The following is a 23,737-nucleotide window of genomic DNA, read 5'->3' on the forward strand; positions in this document are numbered from 1 at the left end:
CCTAAACTCAACATCTTGGCTAAAGAGCCAGGGTGGTTGATTGAAAATGATGGAAACTTGAAATTGGTCAACACTGGACAATATGAAGATAAATTCAGCTTTTGTCAATGCAGCTACTGTATGCTTTAAAGGGCCTTATGTATTTGTCCTCATTTTGATAAAATGAAATTTCTTGCCATTAAAATGATACACTAACTTCTACCGAAAACCAGCAGTTCCCAGGATAAATATGCTAATTAACATTTAACAAGTCTTGTTTTAGTCTTAAGTAAAATTTCTTTCTATTACGTGAAAAAATGCTGTTATGCATATTTTGTGGATATATTTAATTTGAGTTGACAAATAGTTGTCTAGGTACAGACTTGAAAATATATATAGTTTACTTGTGGATCTTAATTGTTTAATTGCAAAATAAAGATGTGCTTTAGTAATTTAATTTTTTTTTGTGATTTTCTTGCTACTGTACACAGTTTTGCTATGCTACTTCTATACGCTTCTGATGCCAGGTAATATTCATCTTATGTTTTACTTTTTGACATTGTACACCATAAGTACAGCCCTATGGATTTAGCACTAGAAGAGGATGCTAAATTATCAGGAATTAAATTGCTTGGCTACAGAAACGGCGTGACAGTATCAGCCGAAGTTTTTTACCTGAAAATACACACTGCAGTTTTTGCTCTAATGGAAGAATAACTCTTTATTTATCTTTTATACCATGAGTGTTTTGTAGACAGTGTTCAATAGGTATTATAGTCTGATCACAAAACAGGGCATGAGGAATACTGATGTGAAGAACAAAAATTCCAGATGGAAGCTTGCGATGCCAAAATGTGAGGGGATGTTCAAAGCAAAAGTAGGAAAAGATGGTGAAAGGACTTAAGAGGCAAGACAAAAATCTCAGGAGGGGTAAGAGTCTCAGAAAAGAGAGAGACCCATATGTTCTTAATGTGACTGATTAATGTAATGATTAATGACTTCAAAGTAAGGACAAGGTGTTTAGATTGGAAGTACAAAAAGATAAACTACTGGGAAAGCATTCAAGGAGAGAAACATAAGTAAGAAGAGGTATTAAGTAGGAAGAGATTTGTTTAAACTGGAATAGGAAGACTGGATAGAAGACAAGTTGCCGATAACCACAGTGGTGTGTGCATATATTTGGACTGTATCTGAGTAGCAAATACTGAGGAAGGAGTAGACTGTAATTACAAGAAGAGTAGCAAGAGGCTGGTGCGACGTAGCAAGAGCAAAAATGAGCAAAAATGAGTCACTGAAGCTACAGAAAGGAAGCTGGGAATAACGGAGTTCTTGGTGGCAACAAGGGAGCTTGTGAGTGACAGAGTGGAAAGAAGCTCAATTTGAGGAAATAGTTGAAGATGGGCAGAAAATTTAGGGACAACCTCTAAGAATCGGGTAATTCTCCAGAATGCTTTGTCTAATAGGAAAATGAAATTGGCGTAGACTTAATGGCAAGGAGGCTACCGTTTTTGTGATGGAGATCTCCACTAAAAACTAAGCATCCTTGTTATGCAAATGATCAGTTAGTTGATCTGCACTGAGAATTCATCAGATATCTGAAAACCTCCGACATAAATTATTTTTCCCCCCTTTAAATATAAGATTTTGGATCTTTCCTTTGGGAACTTTATTGCAAGCTCCCACCTGTATTTCTTGACAGACTACCCACGGCAAGCATAGGCCCTGCTCCTCTGATAAAATGTATCTAAATTCTTCCGGTTTGTGATTTATGTTCCTGAGTAAATACCAGTCACAAACCTGAATCTCACCTTTCCCTGTGCTTGCTTTGCTCCTTCTGCTTGTGGCAGGAGGATTGCTCTGTTGTCAACACAAAGGTGCTAAAATAACTCACATTTAACATTAAAATCAGCCTGTTGCTTCATCAGCAAATACTGGGCAATTACCTGGCAGGTTGGGTTTGGGGTTTTTTTTTGCCATTTCAGCAAATGACATCAAGATAACTGGATGTACGTTCAGACACTGGAGCTGATTTTGCCATAGCAATGTACTGCTGTGTGTTTCATTACGACAGTCCCTCTGCGTGGCAGGTGAGTGACTGGTTATCTTGGCCTGGGTTTCACAGCTGGGTGTGGGAAATGTTGTGTTCCCATTAGCAAAAGCGGTCCAAACAACAAGCTGCAGTCTCTGCTTTCCCGTAGGCTGAATTCCCAGTTATCCTGGGCGTTTGAGGGAGTCTGGGGCTGGTTTAACCAGAGCGGTGCCGCTGTCAGCTGGCACTATGCTTTGCAAGCAGAGTTTATGCTGCTTTTCCTGAGGTTTTCTGTTCGGAGATCTCAGATACTAGCTTCAACGCGAGTAATTTACAGTCTCAGAAAAAATGGAGGAAAGCACAGCCCGTTGTACTTGCTGCGGCTGATGCCAGTGAGCAGGGCTTCTCCCCTTAGACTGGAGTAACAAAAAGTCAGAAAAATGGTAAAAGTATAGATCATGGGGGTGGACTGTATTCGAATTTTCAAAGGACGTTAGACTACAAACCGCGTTTTGTTGTCATGATCTTATTTCAGTGCATAAACACTAACGGTGCTAGTTTGTGGATGGTTCTGCTTTATTTAACACATTGCTGCAGTGACCCTTTCAGGCAGCGTTACCCCTCCAGAGGCGTTTTTCTTCCAAACCGAATGGTTCGAGGGCAGGTTTCCCGAGGCTTCTGGTCCCTGCTGGCCACCCGCGGACCGCGCGTTAGCAAAAAAAACTCCAGAAACGCCGCGAAATAACGCGAAAGCCGTCCCCGCGGCTCGAAACGCAGCGCGGCCTCGCCGGCGGTTCCGCGGCGCCCCCCCGGGCCGGTCCCGCACCGCCTTTGGCCCCCGCCGCGCTGCCTCCCCCGGGCAGCACGTGGGCCGCGCCGCGCCCCCGCCGCCCCCCGCGGCGGCCCCTCCGCCGGGCGAAACCACCCGGCTCGGGGCGGGGGCGCTCCTTCTCCGCCGACGATCCGCCTCCTTTAAAGGGGCGATGGCCGCGCCGCCAGAAAGAGCGCTCTCTTCGCCGCCCGCCCGCCGCTTCCCTTCCCTGCCGCCGCCCTCCTCGGTCTCCGCGTCTACGGCGAGCGGGGAGAGCGGCAGCGGGAGCCGCCGGGTGAGTGAGCGTGCCCAGGAGGAGAGGCACGGCGAGTCGTCGCCCTTTTAAGGGCCTCCCACATCGCTCCGCCATGTTCGGAGGCCCGCCCCCTCCCGGGGGCTCCCTCACCGCCCGCCCGCCCCCAGGGCCTTGAGGAGCCGCCGCGGGGACGCGCTCCCGCCGCCCCCGGCTCCGCCGCTCCCGCCGCCCGGGCCGCGGGGGCCGCCCGCCAGGTGAGCGGCGCGGGGCTGCCGGCGGCGGTGCCCGAGCGGCCGCGACCCCTGAGGCGAGGCCGGCGGGGCGGGAGCGGGGCCGGGGTTGAGGCGGCCGCCGCCGGTCCCGGGGCGTTGCGTAAGGGCGGGGGCGCCCGGTGAGGCGGGGGGGGGGGAGGGGGGTGCCGCTCGTCGGCGGGGCTCCCCCGGTGAGGCGGCCGGGCGGCGCCGGGTTTCGGCGCCGTAGCGCTGGCGGGCTGGGCTGCGATCCGGTGAGACCGGCCGGTCGTTGGGGCGCGGGGCTGACTCACGGCCGAGCCCCGGGAGTTTGCCGGGGAGGCGGGAGGCGACGCGCCGGTGGCGGTGAGCGGGCGGGAGGCCGCCTTCCCTGCGCCGGCCGGGAGCCTCGGCGCTGCCGCCGCGGCCGCAGAGAGCCGGGAAGCGCCGTGCCCGAAAAGGCGCCGGCCGGCCGGTGCGGAGCCTTTCCTCGAGAGGCCCCGCAGCAGAGCGGCTGGTCGGGAAGCGAAGTTCTGGGGCGGGAAGGGCCGCTTACAACTTTCTTTCCCTCGAGAGAGACGGAGGGCGTCAGCCAAGAATGTAGCTGGTGGCGCGTAGTTCTTCGCCGCCTTCCAGCTTTGAGAGAACGTCGCCGTCTCGTTGAAGTAGCGTAGCGTTTCTGTTAGTGAAACACCGCAAACAGTTGGGGGGGATCTCCTCGATCGCTGTTTTTTCCCCTAGCGTGCTTTCAGATGGTCCCAAAAATCACCCCAGCTACCGTCAAAGGTTTGCGCTGAGGCTTTTCCCAAAGCAGCCAAAGACTTGTGGGTATTTAAATCCAAAGAAGAGAAACATCTGTTTGAATCTCCAACAGTTCTTTATCAAAGTCTGGCGCTTTCTAAGAACTTTAAACGCAGGCTGTTATTTCTCTTTTTTTCTGTGAAAAACTAACATTAGCATGTTCTTTTTTTGTCTTGGGTTTCATAGCAAAGATGCTGAGCTTTTTCCGTCGAACCCTTGGACGGCGGTCTATGCGTAAGCATGCGGAGAAGGAGCGGCTAAGAGAGGCCCAAAGAGCTGCGACCCACATCCCTGCAGCTGGGGATGCAAAATCCATCATTACTTGCCGAGTAGCGCTGCTGGATGGAACGGATGTCAGCGTGGACTTACCGGTACGAGTGATGCAAGTTTGTTTTTTAGATACCGTTGGCTTTTGTCAATCTGATTGTGCTCTTTGCTGTTTACAAGTCAGGTAAAGGCATATCTATATGTCGTAGTAACTGACTATGTGACTTGACGTCCACTAAGTTACTGGTCATAAAAAGGTACTGAAAGAATAGTTAACTCTGTTGTTCGCTGAAACTAGAGAGTGTTTTGTTAGATGGCATTGCGCCTTGTGGATTGAATGCTTTCTAGCGTGTTAATGTAATTGTCGTGCCCAGGCTTAACTTAGAGAGGGTAACGTTTCGGATGAATTGCAGTGAGCTATGTATGCATCTCTTGGTGTAACTCTGTTGAGGAGGAGGGATGAGCAGAAGTATTAGCAGTAATTTCTGTGTGTTCTGTTTGTTTTGATTTTGTGTCAGGGATGGACGCAGTTTTTAACGCTAACTTGGGAGGGGTAGAGAAGAATTCTACTTCCTTCTCCTCCTCAGGGCAAATTATATAGCAGGGATTGTCTCATAGCGTAGTGCTTTATTGGGAGTGAGGTGTTAGCCACTGTTTTGCATTTCTAAAGCTCCCTTGATATACACGTGTCTGTTCTGCTCTGCTTAATTATATACCTGGGCTTGGCTGTGACAGGATGAACAGTAGCGACAGAAGTGATGTGCTCTGTTTTTCCACTACCATGTGTTGTAGTTGTCAGTGACTTGTTTTGAACTCATACAGCTGAGTTAGAAAGCTGTGGGTTGGCGAGACCTTCGGACTAGGTCCGTAGGATTTTGGCTGCCATAACAGTTGCACTGACATTGGAGCTGCTGGCTGAAAGAATGTGTGGAGCAGCCATTCTTGAAATGGCTTTTCTTTCCTCCTTTTCTTATTTTACCTAACATTATAAACACTCTAGAATTGTGCTTAGTCTGAGGAAGGCTCAACTTGTCAGAGTATTGAGTGGTGGTGTTGACATAGTGAGCAGAAATAACTTCAGCGATATGCAGAACCCCAAGTAATCTAGAGTTAAAGAAACAATTTGGCATCTTTATTTGCAAAATGACTATACAGAAAGGCGTTTATAGAGGGCAGTAAAACTAATTTGTACATCTCTGAGACAATGTAATGAACGTATTCAGTGCTGCTTAGTGCCTAGGATGTTTGGTTTGAGGCCAGGAATGCCAACAAACACTTTATAGCAAGAGTTACACTTAAAAAGTACTCAAGTTTAAATTGGTGTCTCCACATAACCAGAGCAGTAATCTTTGGAGCTGGAGTTGGCTCTGTAGGCAAATTCCTGGCGCCTCTAACGACATTTCTAAGGCTTTGAGGAGCATAAATTGAACGTGAAGAGGTGTCATGACCTGCCATCTGGACTATAAAACTTAGATCAGGGTGCAGTAGTAACTATTTATTTCTACAGGAAACTTTTTTCACTCTTGTTTTTTTTTCTTTGTAAGCCAACATAAAGCTTTGTCTGTGGACATCTAAGTTATGAGTAACAGTAAACAAATATGCTAAAATCTACATAGCTAGATGCAGTAATTACAGTGCATCGTCAGTGGCTGACATGTACTAGTTTCTTTGGTGATTAAAATACAATAAATTAAAAGTAGATTAAATGTTTCATTTCAGATTCCTTAGTGTGTTTGTTCTTGTGTGTCCACTTGCATCATTCATATTTTGGGGTTGACTCGGAAAGAGGACAAAAAAGGGGGGGGAGGAGGGAGACGGGATGAAGTGGAGGTAGAAAATCCTGGCAAAACAACGTTGCCTTCTAAAATCCAAAGCTAAATTAAAAATATATATGTGTATGTATATAGATAGATTTATTTTTTTTTTCTTTTACAGCAACTTTCCTTAAGAATTATCGTCCTCTTTGAGCTAAGGCCTTTTCCAAGACCGGTTCTGTTACTTTGACAGTAGATTTGGTTTAAAATGAACTCTTGTTGTCTCAAAGAGGTGCCCTCAGGTCTGCCAGTTCAGTTGTGCACAATCCCGTTGTCTACTTAAGTTCTGTGAAATTGTTTTATTTAAAAAAAAAAAACAAAACACAAACCAAACAAACCAGAAAGTGGTTCTTAAGACTGAATCACTTAGCAAACAGGTTAGTTCATGGCCAGAGAAAGAGTTGTCTTGGCAGGAATGAATACCATGCCTTTTTTAATCCATGGCTACATAAATACTTTACAGTGGCATAAGTTGTTGCTGCCACAGGAGGAAAAGATGTTGCTTTCATTATTGCGTTTGTCCTTGTTTTCACACACCCCTTGGCAGAAGAAACAGTTTTTTGGCAGCCAGGCAGTAAGCTAAGTCAAGAAAATGCTGCGGCTGAAAATAATCGGTATAATTTTATGTTAGTTTCCAGCTGGAGTGATTCTCCAATCTGGTTCCCCATGTGCATCCCCAAATGTGGTGAGGAAGCATTTAGAGGCGGTATCAGGCTTATGTTTGCTTAAAATGCTTGTTGAGTTATATCCTTACACTGAATTAGCTACTGAAAGAAGGTGTTCTGGAGTTATGGTCGTTCATATAATTGAATCTGAGATTGTTGAATTTCTGTTTAAATTTAAAAAAAAAAAAAAAACAACAAAAAACAACCCAACCCAACCACAGGGAACATTATCATGTAAGCCAAACAAGTTTCGGCCTTTTTAAGCAGTGAATACTGATGTTTTTACAAATATTGACAATCAAACAGAAGGGACATGTTATAAGTGGTGCAGTTGAGATTTAATTTATTAAACACAGAGCCAGGATTTCAGCAGTAACTCTGCTTTTTGTCCACTGATCTTATCTATAGTGTCTGTCAAGCCACTTCATCTGTCTGCTTTTCTATTTCTTCTGTTTTTAATTACAAAATTGCCTGACTTGCACTGTTTATCAAAGCTACAGTCCTATGCAGTACATAGACTGGATTCTTTTTAAGAATCTACTTATTTCATAGCTGTGTCAATGACTGAAGAACATCAGTGTTATGTTTACTATTTACCGTCACTTTGGCATGTTCAAAATGGGAGGCATGAATTTCATGCGAGTTATCAGTGTTCTTTTGGGGCAGATCGAAAGGTGTGTGGGGGTTTTTCCCACCTTCATCTCATATTCTAAAGCTGTGTTTCAACCTGGTAGTTTTCCTCGTCTATTACCACTTTTTTGAAGCTGTATGTTTGTCCAAATGCATTCAGTGATTTTGACAGACTTATCATGTGCTTAGTGAAACAGTGAGAAGCTTATTTTTTTTTAATCTATGAAAAGTTTTTATAAAATATGTGGTGTCTGTTAACCGTGCTGCTGTTGATGTTGTTCATCATACACGCTGTTTTACTGTTAACTTACCTCGAGTTCAACTTGGACAGAAGTTGGGTTGTGCTTTTTCTTCCAATTGTTTAAGATCCGTGGGTGGAATGTTTGCTTAGTGGTATGACTGGTGAGAGGACAAGAACTCTGTTTTGCTGACATTGCTTATCTTACTTTTAATCTTGTTCCCATGTGAAACTAAACTCCATCTTCCCCCACTGCACCTCTGAAATTCCCCAAAGCTCAAAAGCCATGAACAGCCCTGGTTTAGTACCTGAAGACTCCATCAGCTCAGTCATACCAATATGAGCTTCTAAGGGAACCCCTCAAAAGCTGGAATACTGGCTCTTCTGGTGGTCACGGTTAGTGGGGAAAGACAGGTTGTGGAGGGGGAGAGCGTCATACCAGTGCTTTTCCTTGAAAGCTGTTTTTAATTGGAGTCACCAACAGATTGTTGTAGAGATAGTCAATTCTAAGTTATTCATAGTAATAATTGGGAGAGGGAAAAGATAACCTAGATAAAGGGGAAAAATGGTAAGATAAATAATGTAAATTAAATTACAGAGATACACTTGGAATATGCACGTTTTTACAATTTGTGGATAGCTTTCTGTGGGGGAACAAGGTCAGCTTTACAGTAGCAACAAATAGTAAGTATGGGGTCTTACAGAAGCAGCACTGTACTTTGTGGAAGCCAGGGGTGTTTGGGTAAAAAAACCTGACCCTGCTTAACCCACAATTTACGTAATCTTCTCATGGATGATAGAGCGTTAATTGTATTCCAGTTTCTGTACGTGCAACCTAAGTTTTAGGCAAAAGCTTCCTAGTGGTATAAGATGAAAAACACAAATTATGAGAATGGATGCTCTCTGAGTAGTTTTTCATGTTAGAATATTCCTTACTTATGCATGCATGAAATTTAGTATGGAGATTGCAAAATGAGATGGTTTTGTCCTTATTATAATGAAGTATCATAAAACGAGGTCTTGTATAAATGAGTCCAAGAGCTCTGTGGAATAGCAGGAATTAGCTAAGCTGTTTACAGTTTTTGAGTAATGCTTACAAAATATGATAAAAAGGACGGTATTTGTGGTGATTATTTTAAATAAAATTAAGAAACCTATCTGGAATGCCAAAAACGTTGCCGCCAAACTGTTAACGAGTGCTGATGGCTTTCTGTGTGGAGGGAGATGATCTGTGTTGATCCGCCTATAAGATCAGAGATGTATTGTGATAGTTGTTTTTACTCGGTAATCCACTCTGGTGGTTGTTTTTTTTTAAAAAGCTTGTAGAACATTTGTGGCTACTTGCTGAATATTTGTAGCTGTAGATATGAAATACAGAATGCTGTCTGTGGCACAGATGCTGATTAAAAGTAAAATCTAGAAACGCTAAAAATGCTGGAAAATCAGTCATCCAATAAAATGAGTAGTCTTAGTGTTTGAGGTTGGCTTTTAAATGTTCAAAATAAATCTAGGGTGACAAAAGGAATGAGTAAATAAACGTGCTTGTGTGTGTGTGTGTGTGTTAGGACTACGAAGGTTTGGATTAAAACTTGTTCCACATGTGGTCTTTGTCTTAAACTATTGAAATGCTTTTGATTATTTGCTTAAACTACTGAAAGACCTTTAGGGGACTGAAACTGGAAAAATCGATCCTGAGCTGAGCGTTACAAAGTGGAGGTGGAGGTGCTGTCTGCATGGTGGAAGGGGGCCCAAGCCGTAGTGCAGGTTGATCCAGTGCTTCCTGGGGTGCCAGGTTTAAATGCCTATTGAGATTGAACGCAAGACGTATATGGTAGATGCTGAGTCGTTTCAGGAGTTCTGAGCAGCAGCAGAATGCCCGTACTGAGTCATGCTGGGAGTCCAGTCGTTCTGGGCAGGTGAGCATTTCGGGCTTGGGGCAACGCACGATGCCCTGGCAGGGTTGGAAAGGGAGGAAGGGAGCAGCTGGAAGCGAGCTGCGGCTGCTATCAGAGTAATTTGTTTGGCCCGCAGTGTTTCTGGGGATGGTGCTGCAGGCTGGTTTAGTTGCCTGAAGGTTTAGCATTCCTAACTCGCAGCATAACAGCGAATTTTGTCTGAAGCCCTGCTTTCCCGCTGAACTGCCCCTGTAAAGAGCTCAATCAAAGACTGAGACTCTCACACGCTCATACCAGACTGCTCCTGAGAAACCTGCAGGTGGAACACCAAATAAAACTGCAATGTTTGTGAAAATACTCGGGGGAGGTATTTAATCTCTAAACCTTAATGCTGGAGAAGCAGTTTGGGTATGTTCTGTGTCAGAAAGAATGTTAGGAAATAGACTCAGAAATGGATTAAATCAGATGTGTAACCAGAAGATACAAACTTTCTGGGAGAGCAAAAATAAGAGACTTCTGACAAAACAAACTGACACATATGAATGTTTTGAATCACTATCATGTTATGTGTAGGGTCAATAAGCCTGAGCACAGTCCATTGAAATCTTTCTATATAGTATTCTAATAAATGTACAGTATGGGTATTGAAATCAATTCTTTATAAAAGATTTTGGGGACATGACTTTTTCTTTCTCCAGAGACTAACACAACAAAATGTTTAACCCCAAATGTTTCTCTTCCTGTATTTGGGAGAGATGCAGTAAACAGAAGAATTGATAAGCTCTGTCTTTGGAGGTAGTAATTATTCTCCGCAGCCTTCCAGGCTTGCAGGGCTTTTAACTCAGTACAAGAACATGTGGTGCATGTTGTCAAAGGCTGGCGATAAACCAGAGAGAGAAACAGAACTGGTGTTTTGCTGCCATTGGCACCTTTAGATGAAGGAGAAAATTGAGTGGGGAGTTTGGAAAAGTTATTTGAGAGATTGGTGCTTGGGAGTTTGAAGACAGGAGCAACTCCATTTGTAGGTCAGTACTTAAAGCTGTAAGAAGATCAGGGTGATACCAATGAAGTGTACTTCTAACACTGCCTTTGTAAAGATAAGGGGGTTTAACCCTCCAGTTCTCCAGCAAAACTTAATGGGGTTAACTGTAGATACTGTTTTCATGATATTGAGAGGAAATCTTTTTCCTTTAAAGCTCACTGTTGGAGCTCTCATGGCTTATTTTTTTGAAATGTGTCGTTTGGGAGAAGGGGGATTAACTTCCTGAGAAATGGACAGGTTCATCTGCTGCTCCCGCACTGCCATGGGCTGCAAAGGTGCGTAGGTGACATCCTACCAACTGGGTAGCTGTAAATTCTGAATAGGGGTCCCTAGCTTCTCCAGGGGGGGAATGGGATCTTTCTGAGGAAACTGGTATGAATATGAATGGTAACCCTCCTAATGAGCTGACAAAAAAACAGGAAGGAAGGGTTTTGCCCTTCAGTAACTACTGAAGGCAATAGCTACTGTTAGTTATTGTTAATAAGCAATATAATCATTGGAAGAAATCTTCCGACAGAAAAGTAAAGCTGCAAAGACACAAGAGATAGTAAGTCCCACAAACGTAGAGCCTATTCATCTCTTTTTTTCAGAGTTCATCTTATATAGGGACCTCCTTTTCTTCACAAAGAAAAAAAAATAAAGAGGAGAAAAATCCTTTTCTGATGAGCATTTTAGTTAGTAATTCATTAGGTGGGCTTTTTGGTTTTATTTTTTTCAAGTTTTGGAAGTTTGAAGTACTTTGCAGTGATTAAAAACCTGATTAAAACTTTAAGAAGGGAGCCACTCAGCTGGTGCCTGCCCAGCACAAGGGTCCCGTCCCCAGCTGTTGTAAGACCGCGTTGCCTCATCAGTGCTGGTCTGTACTGGCCGCTGCGAGTCCTGAAAATGGCTTTTATGTCAGGCAGGCAGGCTGTGGAGCTGATGGAGTCGTGGAGTTGCTGGCTTATGCTCTTGAGTGCGTGCCCGTGAAAAAAATACTTTACCTCTGAGGCCATGACAAGAGGTTATACATGCCGCCACTTCTAGTTTCAGGCAGTGGCTGCGATGCCTGAGCCGAGGCGAATGTCTCCGAACCCCTTGTCCCGGCAGAGAAGGGACAGACCAGCCTGCCCAGGGGAACACGGAGCTGCCTTTACCCAGCCGCGCTGTGCTGAGCTACCGGGGTTAAGTCCAGCCTTGCTAACACCCACTCAGCCAGCAATTGCAGTTATTAAGAGCAGCATGAGATGTCATTAGCACAGAGTTGGGAGCATCCCTCCACACCATTCGTGCCAAAGCGATCGAAAGATGTTTTTATCTCGTTCCAAAGTGTGGCAAAACCACTAGATGACCTGCCCTATATAAATGATATATTTTATTTACGTTTCCCAGTTCAGTTGTTGACTCTCCTGCTGTGAGATGTTTGCTGTTGCTTCCGACGGAGTATTGCAAACTGTGTAAATCAAGTAGTCGGGTTTTACAAAATTACAAACCCGTGAGGAGTTTAATTTGTGCCCTGAGGCGAGGACCAGCCACTGGCTGGGCTGCTTGTGAGTGGAGACTTTAGTAGTTCATCGGTAACCATTAAGCAACTTGAAAGTATTTGTCCTTTGAGAGTAACCTGAGCTCTGCTGCAAGGAAAAGAAAGGGGGGAGGGAAAAAAAAAAAAAGGATGAGGTAGCAGCAGGATAAAAATGTCATTTAAATCAAATGTTGCCGTTAGAAAGTTAGGGTAATTTTTCACCAGAAAATGTAATAAAAGTGTATCTTTGCTATGTCTTTCAAAAACACTTGAGATCACAGTTTTATTGAATACAAAGAAATTAATTTTGATTCATAAAAATTGACCAGTTACAAAGCAATAGTATTTTTGGTTGCCGTTTGTTTAAATGTAAGGAGGAAGGACTGTAGTAAGGCTTTAAGAAAGAATTTGAATTTAACATTGAAGCATGTGTGAAACTTTTGCTGACTCGCACCAAATACAGCCACTGGTGATTTAAGCCATATGCAAATTACTGCATAATTAATTCCACGTTGACAGCCCTGGTGATTTAAGTCAGAAAACAACCAGTAGCCCTGCAAATCTTTCCACAGCCACTCCAGTGCTATTCTTCAGGGACTTTCTCCCACATTAGTCATTCTGGGTCCATTTAACCTTTGAGTCCTTTGCTGGGATTACCAAAATGGCGAACACGCTCTGAAACTAATCTGGCGCTGCAGAATTTTGAACAATAATACATAATACAGTTTTAGTTGTTGGTAGTCTGAGATAGTATGTGTAGTAATTGCAGGCTTGAGTTAAAGTGCTCCATTGCCTGTCCCTAGGAGGGAATTTGGCTAACGGGTTAATTACAGTTTTAAAAGATGATTTACTGAGGAATTGAGAAGGATCTAAAATGTTCGGCTCAGTAATGGGAGATTTTCCTGTAGTTTTAGACGAGCTGCAGAAAGCTTCATGCAAAATAAAACATTTTTCTAGTTTTGCTGTTGCAAATGCTGAATTGATGTCACTTGTATTAGTATATCTTAACTGTTTAAGCAGAAGATATTCTGTGCAGAGAGAAAATATCAACAGTTCAACGCCTTGCTCTTTCAAGAAAGAGGCTGCAGACTCAAATAGTGGAAGAAATGTGTGGGCTTATTTGTAGGCGATTTGCTTTAAGGCCTCTGTTATGAGAGTCTTGCTGGTGTTCAATAAATCTGCTGTTGCCTGAGAAGTACTTTTTCTTGAAGTCAACAGAAAAAACTTGCCTTGAACGAGTTTGGTGAGGTCTACGTCTCAGCATTTTCATTATACAACAATTTTGTAGATGCTGTGTGTACGTGAAGTTGCCTGCTGGTCTAATTGCCTTCCATTCCCCCTACCTCCCCTAATACTTGGAAATAAATAGCTGTGAGAGAACGTTCTTAGGCAGGTTCAGTTTACAGACTTTTCTGAGATTCTGCTTTGAGGTGTGAAATGTCATGTTGGATTTAACTAATGTATCGAGTAAACCAATAATTATGATTGCAAAGTTGAATATAAAATATTTGAAGATCGGGGTAGAGGAAGGTGGCAAAAATTATGCATGCTGCTTTACTTACATCGCTATTACTTGGTAATTAAACCAAATTATTTCTGAGAATAAGAATTCTGGCTGGCCCAGAGTTTTGAGAGGTGGACTAAATCTGCTAATTAGTAGCTTACTAAAATATATGCTTAGAAAGTTAGCCCATTTCTCAAGTTGTGAATGTATAAATATTAAGATAAAAGATTGCAAGGTGATAGCATTATGGAAATAGAGAAATCCTGAAACTGCTTGCGGAGTAAGCACAAATCTTTCTGCATTTCTTTGCATTTAAAAATATTTCTTTTCAACACCGTGACTTGTAATCTGACCTACTAATTTATTAATGTATTTTTATTACATTTAGGCATCTCGGGTATTACTGTTAAGCTTTTCTTTCAGTGTATTACTATAAAGGAGTTCATAGCATGAAAAATGTATGTTGGTGTAGAAACTGCTCAGTGCTCTTTACTGCCTTCTCTTTAAAAACAACTGTTTAATTTTTTAGATCATCACTGTAAAAATGATGTTTACTTGAGGCCAGAGCTAAGTTTTTTTTCATAAATTATGTATGAGCATACGTGGTGGCTTTTTGCACCTACAAGTGAGTTTCATGAACTGACTTTTGTAAATGTGTTATCTAAGTACTATTTGTTAAATTTGCTTGCCTCAGACTGCTTCCTGGCAGTTGTTAAAAGCACTTCCTAATGGAATGCTACATCCTAATTCAATATGCTTTGCTACCTGCTTTAAAACTGGTGAATTGCCTAGATATCAAACAGTAGTAAATTCGTAAGCAATTTGCTGTACTTTGCTCTGAAAATTTTCCAGTGCATTAGTTATTGCAATAGTACTAGCTATATTTCCAGTTCAATAGAACTTCGGTGAGTAAGGAAAGCCTAAAAGAGACAATGGTAAAATGATTCTTTAACACTCTGTGTTGTGCAAGTCAATGTTGACATTTTCCAAAAAAGGAAATTATGCAAGTCCTTTAAGGATATTATGTGTGCTTCTTGTGGGGTGTACATCTGCCTTCAAGAAAAAGAGCCATCAAGAAATATGAGAGAAAACAAGAATTTCCGTATTATGTTTTCAGAAGCTTAATTTTGGGTTTTTCTCACTTTTGGAATTACAATATAAAGTATGCCTAGAAGAAGGTTGATGCTACAATAAATCTACTTGCTAAGTACTGAATTGTTTATATTTTCAGAAAAAAGCCAAAGGCCAGCTCCTGTTTGAACAGATCATGTATCATCTGGACCTTATAGAAAGCGACTACTTTGGATTAAGGTTCATGGATTCCGCACAAGTGGCGGTGAGTAGCAGCAGTGTTTTTTTGTTTTGTTGTTTTGTTTTTAAAGCAAAAGTCTAAAATTTAGATCCTAATATTGACAAAAATGCTTTAAGAAAGCTGCCTTTTTTGAGTTAAATTTTGTGCAGAAGCTCTGTGGTGTGTTAGTTTAAGTGACCCCAAGTTGAATTCTACCTCGAGCACTGTAACATATTACAATGCTGTTGTCTCTTCCTTTCTTGTCTTTCACTTGTTCTTGTCACACCTTCTGTTGTCATTAGGCAGTCTGGTCCCGTAGGACCCCAGAGCGTGATGTGTCATGTAGAAATTCTTGATGCTGCTGATGCAGAGAGGAAGGGGCACAACTAGAGTGTGTCCTTGGCCCTTCATTCTACAGAGGGGAGAAGGTTTTCCTTTGCCAATGCCATCAATTTTCCTATGAGCAAAAGTCATCTTAGTAATGTCTGCTTGGGAAATAATCTTGGTAAGAGGGGTATACCTTTGGTTTGCTCAAATCAGTTGTGATTCACACCTGTAACTAGAAATTTTTGGGAGGATATAGGCATGTTTGTATATACCAGACAGTTTGAATAGAGGGTTCTTGCAACCCTGAGTTTGTTTGTGAAGTTTGTTGTGTGTTTGTAAAAATGTGACTGCTTTTGAAAACAGAAGCAGAGCGTTGTTTGTCAGAAGCAACCATAGTTCTTTCACTTGCAGGCTGTGCAGTTTTATATGGTTACTTCTTATGGCCAAGTGCTTAATCCTGCCCCAAAGGATAGCTGCAAGTTAAGTGGGGTTTTGGACAAGGAGTGGATTTTTGTCTCTGTCCTGCATCCCTGTAACTTAAACCTGTATTCATTTATCCCAACACCCCCAGGTAGAATGAGATCGGAGTTTTCATACTCTGTCAATCTTTTTTGTTAGATGTATGACCTAATTGTTTCTGTGTTTCAAGTCCATTTCAGAATTATTTCATGATTAGGATGGCAGAGTGGAAGCACAGACAGTTGCTGCTGAGCTAAATACCTGAATTGTTCGAGGTCAGCATACGAAATGGAGGCAATGACATATATTCCTTTACTTCTGTGAGGGTCTATGTCCAGAATACTTTGAAGGTGACATCTCAATTGTTACAGCTTTGTATAATGGCAAAAAACTCCCCAAGCCTGAACCTTTGAAGGAAGATGACAGCTTTGGACACAGTGTTACCCACCCCAAAGCACACTTAAAACCTGATGGATTCTTTTCAAAATTATTGTGATCGAGTTTTATGCTTAGCTTGTAATTGTAGAGAATATTCTCTTCAGGGAAAATAATTTGTGTTCAGCATCTGAAGCAAACTTCATGGCTACCGGGATTAGCTGCTGCTGGGCTGCGGTTCCCAGTAGTGAAAGTGGTCTTAAACCCCTTGCAGAACAGAGACATTTAAGACTAAGGAGAAAAAGACCATTACACTATAACGGAGGGATGTCATTCAGAACCGTGCATACCTCCTACAAACAGAAACTAGAAAACAGCACGTTGCATACCATTTTGTTTTTATAACGATCATGTTAGCTGTGTTAAGCATGTGCAGTCTGGGATGTTGAGTACTGATAGTGAATGGCTCCATTGCGTTTATCTTTTTGCTTCAGGGAATAAATAATCTGTACATTTTAGGTATCCTAACTCAATTTCTGCCATGTGTCTTCTGAAGTATTTCTGTGTGCCTCTAGGATCTCATAAGAGTTCACAGTGGGTTAGTTGTAACTAGTGAAACTATCTGTATGGTATCTCTTACTGTTCTGTTAGCAAATAACATAATTTCATCTTGAAATGGGGAAATAAGAGTTAATCTTTTCTGCCTCAGCAATGGCTCATGGCTTGCTTTTGTCCAGCGAATTGTTACTTCCAGTCCAGACAGCCCCTGATTGAGTATTTGATACTGCACAATCTACCAGGTACAAGCGATTTCGAACGTGGTTTGCTTCCTTTTCTTAACTATGTGTGACTGAAAAGAGGCAGAGTAGAGATAACAATCTGTTTAAACTGGACTTCATTGATACACTCTGTATAACGAAGCAGAAAAGATTGCATTTTGCCAGAAGAGCTGAACACAACAGCCAGAGATAATTGCTTTAAGAAATGAAGAACTGTTGTGATGGCAGCTGTTCTTGCAAAGCGGAGCTGGCATATTCTAGCAGAAACCCAATCTGCAGCTGGAAACAAAGACAGAGACTAATCAAGTGACTTGTCAAAGTCAGGAGACCTGTTAAATAAACAGTATGAGAATCCAGTCCCTTACTGTGGACAGAATTGTCCACTGGCTCTGAAGGAGATAATCTTTCTGCTACCCAATTTAAGTATGTTGCCTTACTAGCTAGTTGCACCTGATGATATAAAAACACAGGCAAACTAGCAACATATAGTTAAATAAAAAATTGAGAAATTCCCTGCTTGTTTTAAATACAAATGTTTTAAATACAAATTTCAATAGATTCATTTTGAACAACTGAAGGATAGCTTTTTTTCTTCTTTGGAGCTGCTGAAGTGATTAGTAGTTAGGTGTTTGAGTTTATGATGTACTGGGGCGTGGGGGGAACCCAGGTAATACAAACTCTTCCTGACGTTTTGGATTTTAGGATTCAAACACTAACTTCTTTGAAGAAGTTCTTGAAACAATTAGTGAAGTGAAAGAATTGTTGTTTTCATATGATTTCTGTGTTCATTGCCAGTCTGATGGTTAGGAATAGATTCCCCCGCCAACCCCAAGTAAGAGGCAGGAGATGGCAAAAGGAATTATTTGCAAGATCGTCCACTGTATACCAGACTTGGTCTGGCAGCCAAGGGAACAGGCTATTGTTAATTTGAGTAACTTTGATTCAGGCTGACAATGAACAGTACAGCATGTCCAGTGACACAAAAGATAAAGATTGTTGGGCTATTTGGCTTTTACTGTAGCAATGCTGGAGAGATGTTTCTAGTAACAAGGCATCAAACATTTAACAGGTGGCAAATTCCTAATTCTAATGTACAGGTTGCAAGCATCAAATACTTGCTCTTCCTAATGGAATTGTACAACACATTGGTTTGTTATTCTGGCAGTTTTATCTAATGCAGTGCTTAATGCTGAAAATTATTTGTGTAGCATTGTACTAAGTATGCACCCATTAATTCTATAAAGCATGGGACCAGTTTTGGCCTCTCCATCTTACTAAAAAAACCCTTATTTACCCTACCTTCTTAAAGTGTTGCTGGGTTGGGGTTTTTTTGTGTGTGTGTGTGTTTTGGTTTGGTTTTAAAATTTCTGAAGCAGCAAACTGTTTTACTAAGGACTTCCAGTACTCTATGCAGTCCGTTGTTGATACTGCTTTTTGTTTAGCAAACTTTTATCTCTGGATTTCAGCAGTAGACTGTGCTGAGCAAACTCTCATCAGAATGTAAACTTTTTGCCAGGTCCACTAGAATTCCATTTTAATCACTTGAAATAAATCTTAAGTTTCCTGACATCTGTGTGTATCCATGCATGTGTTGGGTTTGGGTTTTTGGGGTTTTTTTGTGGGTTTTTTTCCCCTGCATTTAAAAGCAGTTGTTTCCCTTCTTCCACACAGACCCTTACCATTCAGACGCAGCTCCTGTAGGCAGCGGTGGTAAGAGCCGAGCAGAGTAAAACGCTATCAGTGCCTGTCGTGGGCCTCTCAGTTGCCTTGCCACGGAATGTGGAGGAGATGAGAAAAAACAGGAGGGAGATGAAACAGGCATGCACAGCCAGTCCTGTAGCCTAGAAATGGCTCTCTGCCATTCCTGTATCTAAATCACCTGCAAGCCTCCAAGTGGGCAGTTTGTATATTTATATGGTGCAGGAAGGAGTGAGTAAGTTGTCTCTTAAAGCAAGTGAGTTTATGGAATAGGAAGAGAGATTATAGCATTTTCTTAAAGAAACAAACAAAAAAATTACTCAACTCCATTTTGCTGGTAGTGTAAGCAAAGTTGACCTAAATATTTGCTTCATTCTTTAAGCTTCCTGCTTTATTTAAAAAATATATTATATACATTTCAAATAGATTTCTGTAGCTACTTTGTTTTAATAGATAATGAGAGCATTTTTAGCTGTGTGCACAGCAGCAGTAGATGGTTCAGTTGTGCGGATCTGCAGCTAATATATCAATCGCTGCATATCGTGGATGTATTACAGGCTGACTTTACACACTCTCTGCAGAAGGCGCTGCTCTGAAGACAGGAATGTGTTTGCACTTGGCATTGCAACCTGAAAATACCGGTTCTTTCTCATACCCCTGTTGCTTTTTGGTCCTCTGTGGGGCCCACTGTGAACTTTATGGCACGTAGTTTAACGAAAGGAGTGTTGCTAAGTATATAATTCATCTGTATTAGTTGCAAGGTGACATTTGGGACTGATCAAATGAGGTGGTGTTACCTGGTCGTTGTGAACCATGCAGGCCGTGGAGTGCTAGGTAGCTTGCTCTGGCTGTTGAGTCAATGCAATTATGTTGAACAGGGTGCTGTGTTTACTGTTTAATTGAGTCACCTTCTTCGGAGGAGGGAGCTGTTCACTGTGCACAACACTTGGAAGTAGGTCTCCACCGCTAGGTGTACGTTAGCTTTCCAGCTTTATCTTTAGTTTCTGGTATAAACTCTTCAGCAGTAGGAGTATATGCAGTTATTTTAGGGAGCATAGCATATACGTGTAGATGTTTCTCTCAACCTGTCATCTAGAGCTTAATTTTCACGTGCTGTTGTATGCAGTGCAAGTGAAGCCTTTATTTTGGCTTCATGTCAAGTACATTTAGCTTATATTGTTATACTAATGCTTATAATTAGAATTAGTAGGTGGGGCAGTAACTTCTGTCCTCCCATGTGACAATTGCTAAAATTTCAGATGTGAATAAATTTTGGAGAATTAAGTAGAGCTGACCCTCTTTGCTGTTATTACGCTTGAGTCATCTAAAGAAAATGCCTGAAAGCCAACAATATTTATTTTGTCTCTCCCCTTCCACCCCAAGTGGGCATCACAAACAGCTGAGTGCCAGAGTCTCCAGCTATGATTTATGCCTCTCTGGCACATAGTCACTGGCTGACCTACTAATGTGTGAATTAAGTGTTTGTTTGTTTGTTTGGACAGGATGAAAATTTTAGTAATTGAAGTGCTCTGTCAGTACATTTTTTTTAAAGTAGATAATGCTTTCTTGAAGATTGCCTTTAAATAAGTTACTACAGGATGTTTCTGTTGTTCGAAACTGATATTTTGCATTACAAACTTAGAGCGAAAGGATCTTTGATGAACACTGAGAACTGTGAATTGTGAAAGATTTGGATTAGATTGTTTTAATGAACTGCTTGTTATTCCAAGATGGTGTTCACTAATGAATAGGGGGGTTTTTTATCTTTTTTGTTCTTTCTGTGAGATTTCTTTATTGATAATTCAATGAAAGTAATTTATTTTTCAGCATTGGTTGGACAACACAAAAAGCATTAAAAAGCAAGTTAAAAGTAAGTGTCCTTTTTGTTTTCTCTTGGGATCTCATATTGAACATACAGGAGGCACAGGCAGTTGAAATGGATGGTGGGGGGCAGTGTCCTGTGAGGAGTGACAGGACCCAGTGACAAAAACCTGGCATGGTGCTGCTGATTGTTTAATGGCCTCTTCCCTCTGTAGCTCATATTACTTTAGTCTAATGTCCTTAATTAAACATGTTAGAGGCTCATTAATTATATTTTAAATGGATGCAGCTGAAGATGCTTTAGTGTTATAGATCGTTATCCTGACTATAGGAAAACTTGTCTTGGAGCCTCTATCCCTTGGGGCAGTTCTGAGTGCCCAAATCTGTGTTCGGACTACCAAGTCCTTACCTGCTGCACAGGCATTTAGTGTGGCCCGGTCGTTTCAGTGGTGCACGCTTGGGTAAGATGTGATGTCAGCTGATTTTTGTTTAGCAGCTTCCTTGCTCTCTGCTGTGGGAAGTCTTCAGGGATTTGTGGTGCTGTGTTAATAGAACAGAGGGTTTGGAAGCACCGAGAGAGAGAAAATTCCTCCTGTCAGATGCAAGAATCAGCAGAGTGCTGCACATTTTTAAAGAACTGTTAATCCATCCTTTGCTGAATTAACTCTTTGGTTTCCAGAAAAGATGATTCTTCCACAGAAGGGTCTGTTAAATGCCCCTAAAATATGTCTAAACTTCTGTGGGATAAAGGGTCCTGAGTTGCCAGCAGTGGGTATTTCCCAGAGCCCTGGGAAGGCGTTACAGAGACCAACAGAGTGCCCGGGGGTTTGGTCAACTGCAAAGCCAAGATGCACAGCTTTCTTGGTGATGGATAGAGTCCTTAAATATAGGGATTAACCTAGATTCGCGTGCTCTTGGCAGCACAAATCAATTTAATGTGATATGACTGTTGGATTGACTTGTAACATGTAAAACTATTTTGTGTGTATATTTAGGTATCCTTTCACCCTGATGTTTTTAATGCATTTCTGTGTCACAAAGGAATTCCTGCCTTTAGACCTTGTGGTAGGACAGAGCCAGTTTCAGTCAAGTTTTGTGATGGGATTCTGTGTAACAAAAAAATAAGATGTCTCATCCAGTAACTGTTACCGCTGTCTTGAATGAATTCTGCTTTGCAGTTGGCCCACCGTATTGTCTGCATTTTCGTGTAAAGTTTTACTCATCAGAGCCCAACAATCTACGTGAAGAGCTAACAAGGTAAGAAGGAAGTTGTGTGAGAGATATCCAAATAAGGCCAGGAAAATGGTTTTGTGGTATTTATTTTAAAAGTTGTATGATGTTTTGGAGAATTCCTTAGAGCTGCTTGCTTACTTGGCTTTTTGTAAATGTTTCTAAGGTAGCTCTCATTAAATAAATGAACTCTAATATAAAGAGATCTGTATATTTACTATATTAGTTGATGCACCATTTTTTATTAGGCAATTCTGGCAACTGATCTGAGTAGCTTATACACAATGGTCAGAGGTTTTTACTGAAGAGAACAGACGTAATTCCTCTTTCTGTACTCTTCTTAATCTGCATTTAGTTTCAACTGTAAGTAGTCATCCTGTCTCTTTAGGTAGAAAAGTGTTGAATGGCAAGTTAGAGCTTCTCTTTGGCAAAAATAAGTTCAGTTAACGTTTCATTACTTCTGTGGTCTTTTCAGAGCTTATAGAAAGGGAAAATAGTATTTTACTACCATGTTGAGATGCGAGTTAACAATACTATGTGTGTAGAATTGTAGTATCAGGTGAGCAGCAGTTTCTCTTGATTAAAGCATTTCACAGATCCGTTCATAATGCTGCATTTCATGCTGGACTGAGGCATACTTGGGGTGCTTTGAACGAGAACACAACCTGCCATCTGTCAGTAGTGTAAGTCTGTTGTAAAAGGCGACATTTCCTTGCCTTGTCACCACTGCTGATGATCCGTTTTGGAGAGAAAACAAAGTTGTTATGTTTTCTTGATAGCTGTAGATGCTTCGTACCCTCAGCCATTTGTAAGAGTGTGAAGTATATTTGTTTGTTGTTCAGGTTTATGTCTGTGTGGATCTTCGGTCTGCACTTTAGCCAAATCCCTAGGAGTGCTACCAGGAAGATTATAGTAGTATTACCCCTTACAGCCATATGTACCCTGTACAGCTTCATACTTACATGTAGTACCATAATGTTATAACTGCTCTTCTTTAATGCTTTCCTGCCGATCTGGGAAGAGTGTTTTACCTCCCCATTCATGTTCCTGAATAAACTTTTAACTGTCTTTAAAAATAGTAACTATAGAGAAAACTCAGACCTACATCTGTACCTACCACTATAAAACATTTTCATCCATCCTGACGGAGTTCTGCCAGTCAGACCTTGCTATACAGGTTTTAGTAGGGCAGCCCTGAAACCTGAGGGCTTTTAAACCCTGTCTGTCTGCTTAGCTAATCCCCCAGAAGAGGAGAGCAGCAAGTCTTTCTTCTGTCTTGAGACAATTTTATGCCTTGAAGAAGCAGCGGCAAGGGGAGCTCTGCTGTGGGTATAGGTGTCACTAGCAGGGGCTTTCTGAGGGTTCTACCTTCTCTTTGTGCAGCAGGACACCCAGCTGGAGCCACTTTTCAGCTTCCACAGGTGCGGCTCGCTCACGTTTTCTGCCAGCTTCCCATCAGATGCCACCAGTCAGAGGTCATGTAACATTGCCTAGGCATGGGAAGTATGCTTGAATTGTTTGCAAGTGTTATGTGACTGATAAGCACGGACTGATCATACCCACTATACACTGGAGGCCTGTGCTCATTCTTTTGATACCTAGGCTCAGTACCAAACAAATTTATTCCCCATGTAGGGGCCAGTGTTCAAAAGGCTTTGGATAATAAATGGTTTGACAAAGTATTTGTATTTCCAAGGGACCTATAGGAAAAATGCCTGCGTCTGTTTCGTGTCTATGTATGTGAGTATGAGGAGACATAGGCACATGTTGAAACAGAGGCATTGTCTTTGGCTATGTGCCTAAGGCTTCTGCTCATCTGTAGTAGAATTCAAACTGGATACCATTGTGGATGGCAGCGTTTTAGTTGATGAGACTACTTCTGTGTACCATAATGGAGCAAGAGGGCTACTCTTTGTGGGTATTGGATCGGAAGGATTGCTGTTGCACACCAAAGGGATACGAGCTTTGTATTCAATATTTGCCTAATTTCTAAGCAAGAAGAGTACTGAATAAGCAAGGCAGTGAAGGAAAGCTGGCTCTGAAGAGTAAACAAGTTGAAAAGGCTGCAGCCTACTGTTTGGGGGGGGGGGGGGGT

At 42.0% G+C, this 23,737-nt stretch overlaps 1 protein-coding gene across 10 annotated transcripts in view; it reads left to right on the forward strand.

The window, feature by feature from the left end:
- The first annotated feature begins 3,017 nt into the window (after positions 1 to 3,017).
- Positions 3,018 to 23,737, forward strand: part of EPB41L5 (erythrocyte membrane protein band 4.1 like 5) — a 61,341-nt gene continuing 40,621 nt past the window's right edge. For 7 of the 10 annotated variants that reach the window (XR_012650504.1, XR_012650507.1, XR_012650505.1 and 4 more), the window contains exons 1-5: positions 3,197 to 3,329; positions 4,293 to 4,477; positions 14,894 to 14,998; positions 20,419 to 20,461; positions 21,591 to 21,669. Coding sequence is in view for 5 of the 10 variants with exons in the window: in XM_075028756.1 (XP_074884857.1) it covers positions 4,298 to 4,477; positions 14,894 to 14,998; positions 20,419 to 20,461; positions 21,591 to 21,669 (407 nt within the window). In the remaining 5 variants the exon portion in view is untranslated. Of the gene's footprint in view, positions 3,115 to 3,196; positions 3,330 to 3,562; positions 3,581 to 4,292; positions 4,478 to 14,893; positions 14,999 to 20,418; positions 20,462 to 21,590; positions 21,670 to 23,737 lie in introns of those variants that run through there. The other 3 variants (XM_075028757.1, XM_075028758.1, XM_075028761.1) reach the window with 3 other exon arrangements.

The sequence above is a fragment of the Buteo buteo genome, chromosome 5 (genome assembly GCF_964188355.1).
Source record: "Buteo buteo chromosome 5, bButBut1.hap1.1, whole genome shotgun sequence".
Lineage (NCBI taxonomy): Eukaryota > Metazoa > Chordata > Aves > Accipitriformes > Accipitridae > Buteo > Buteo buteo.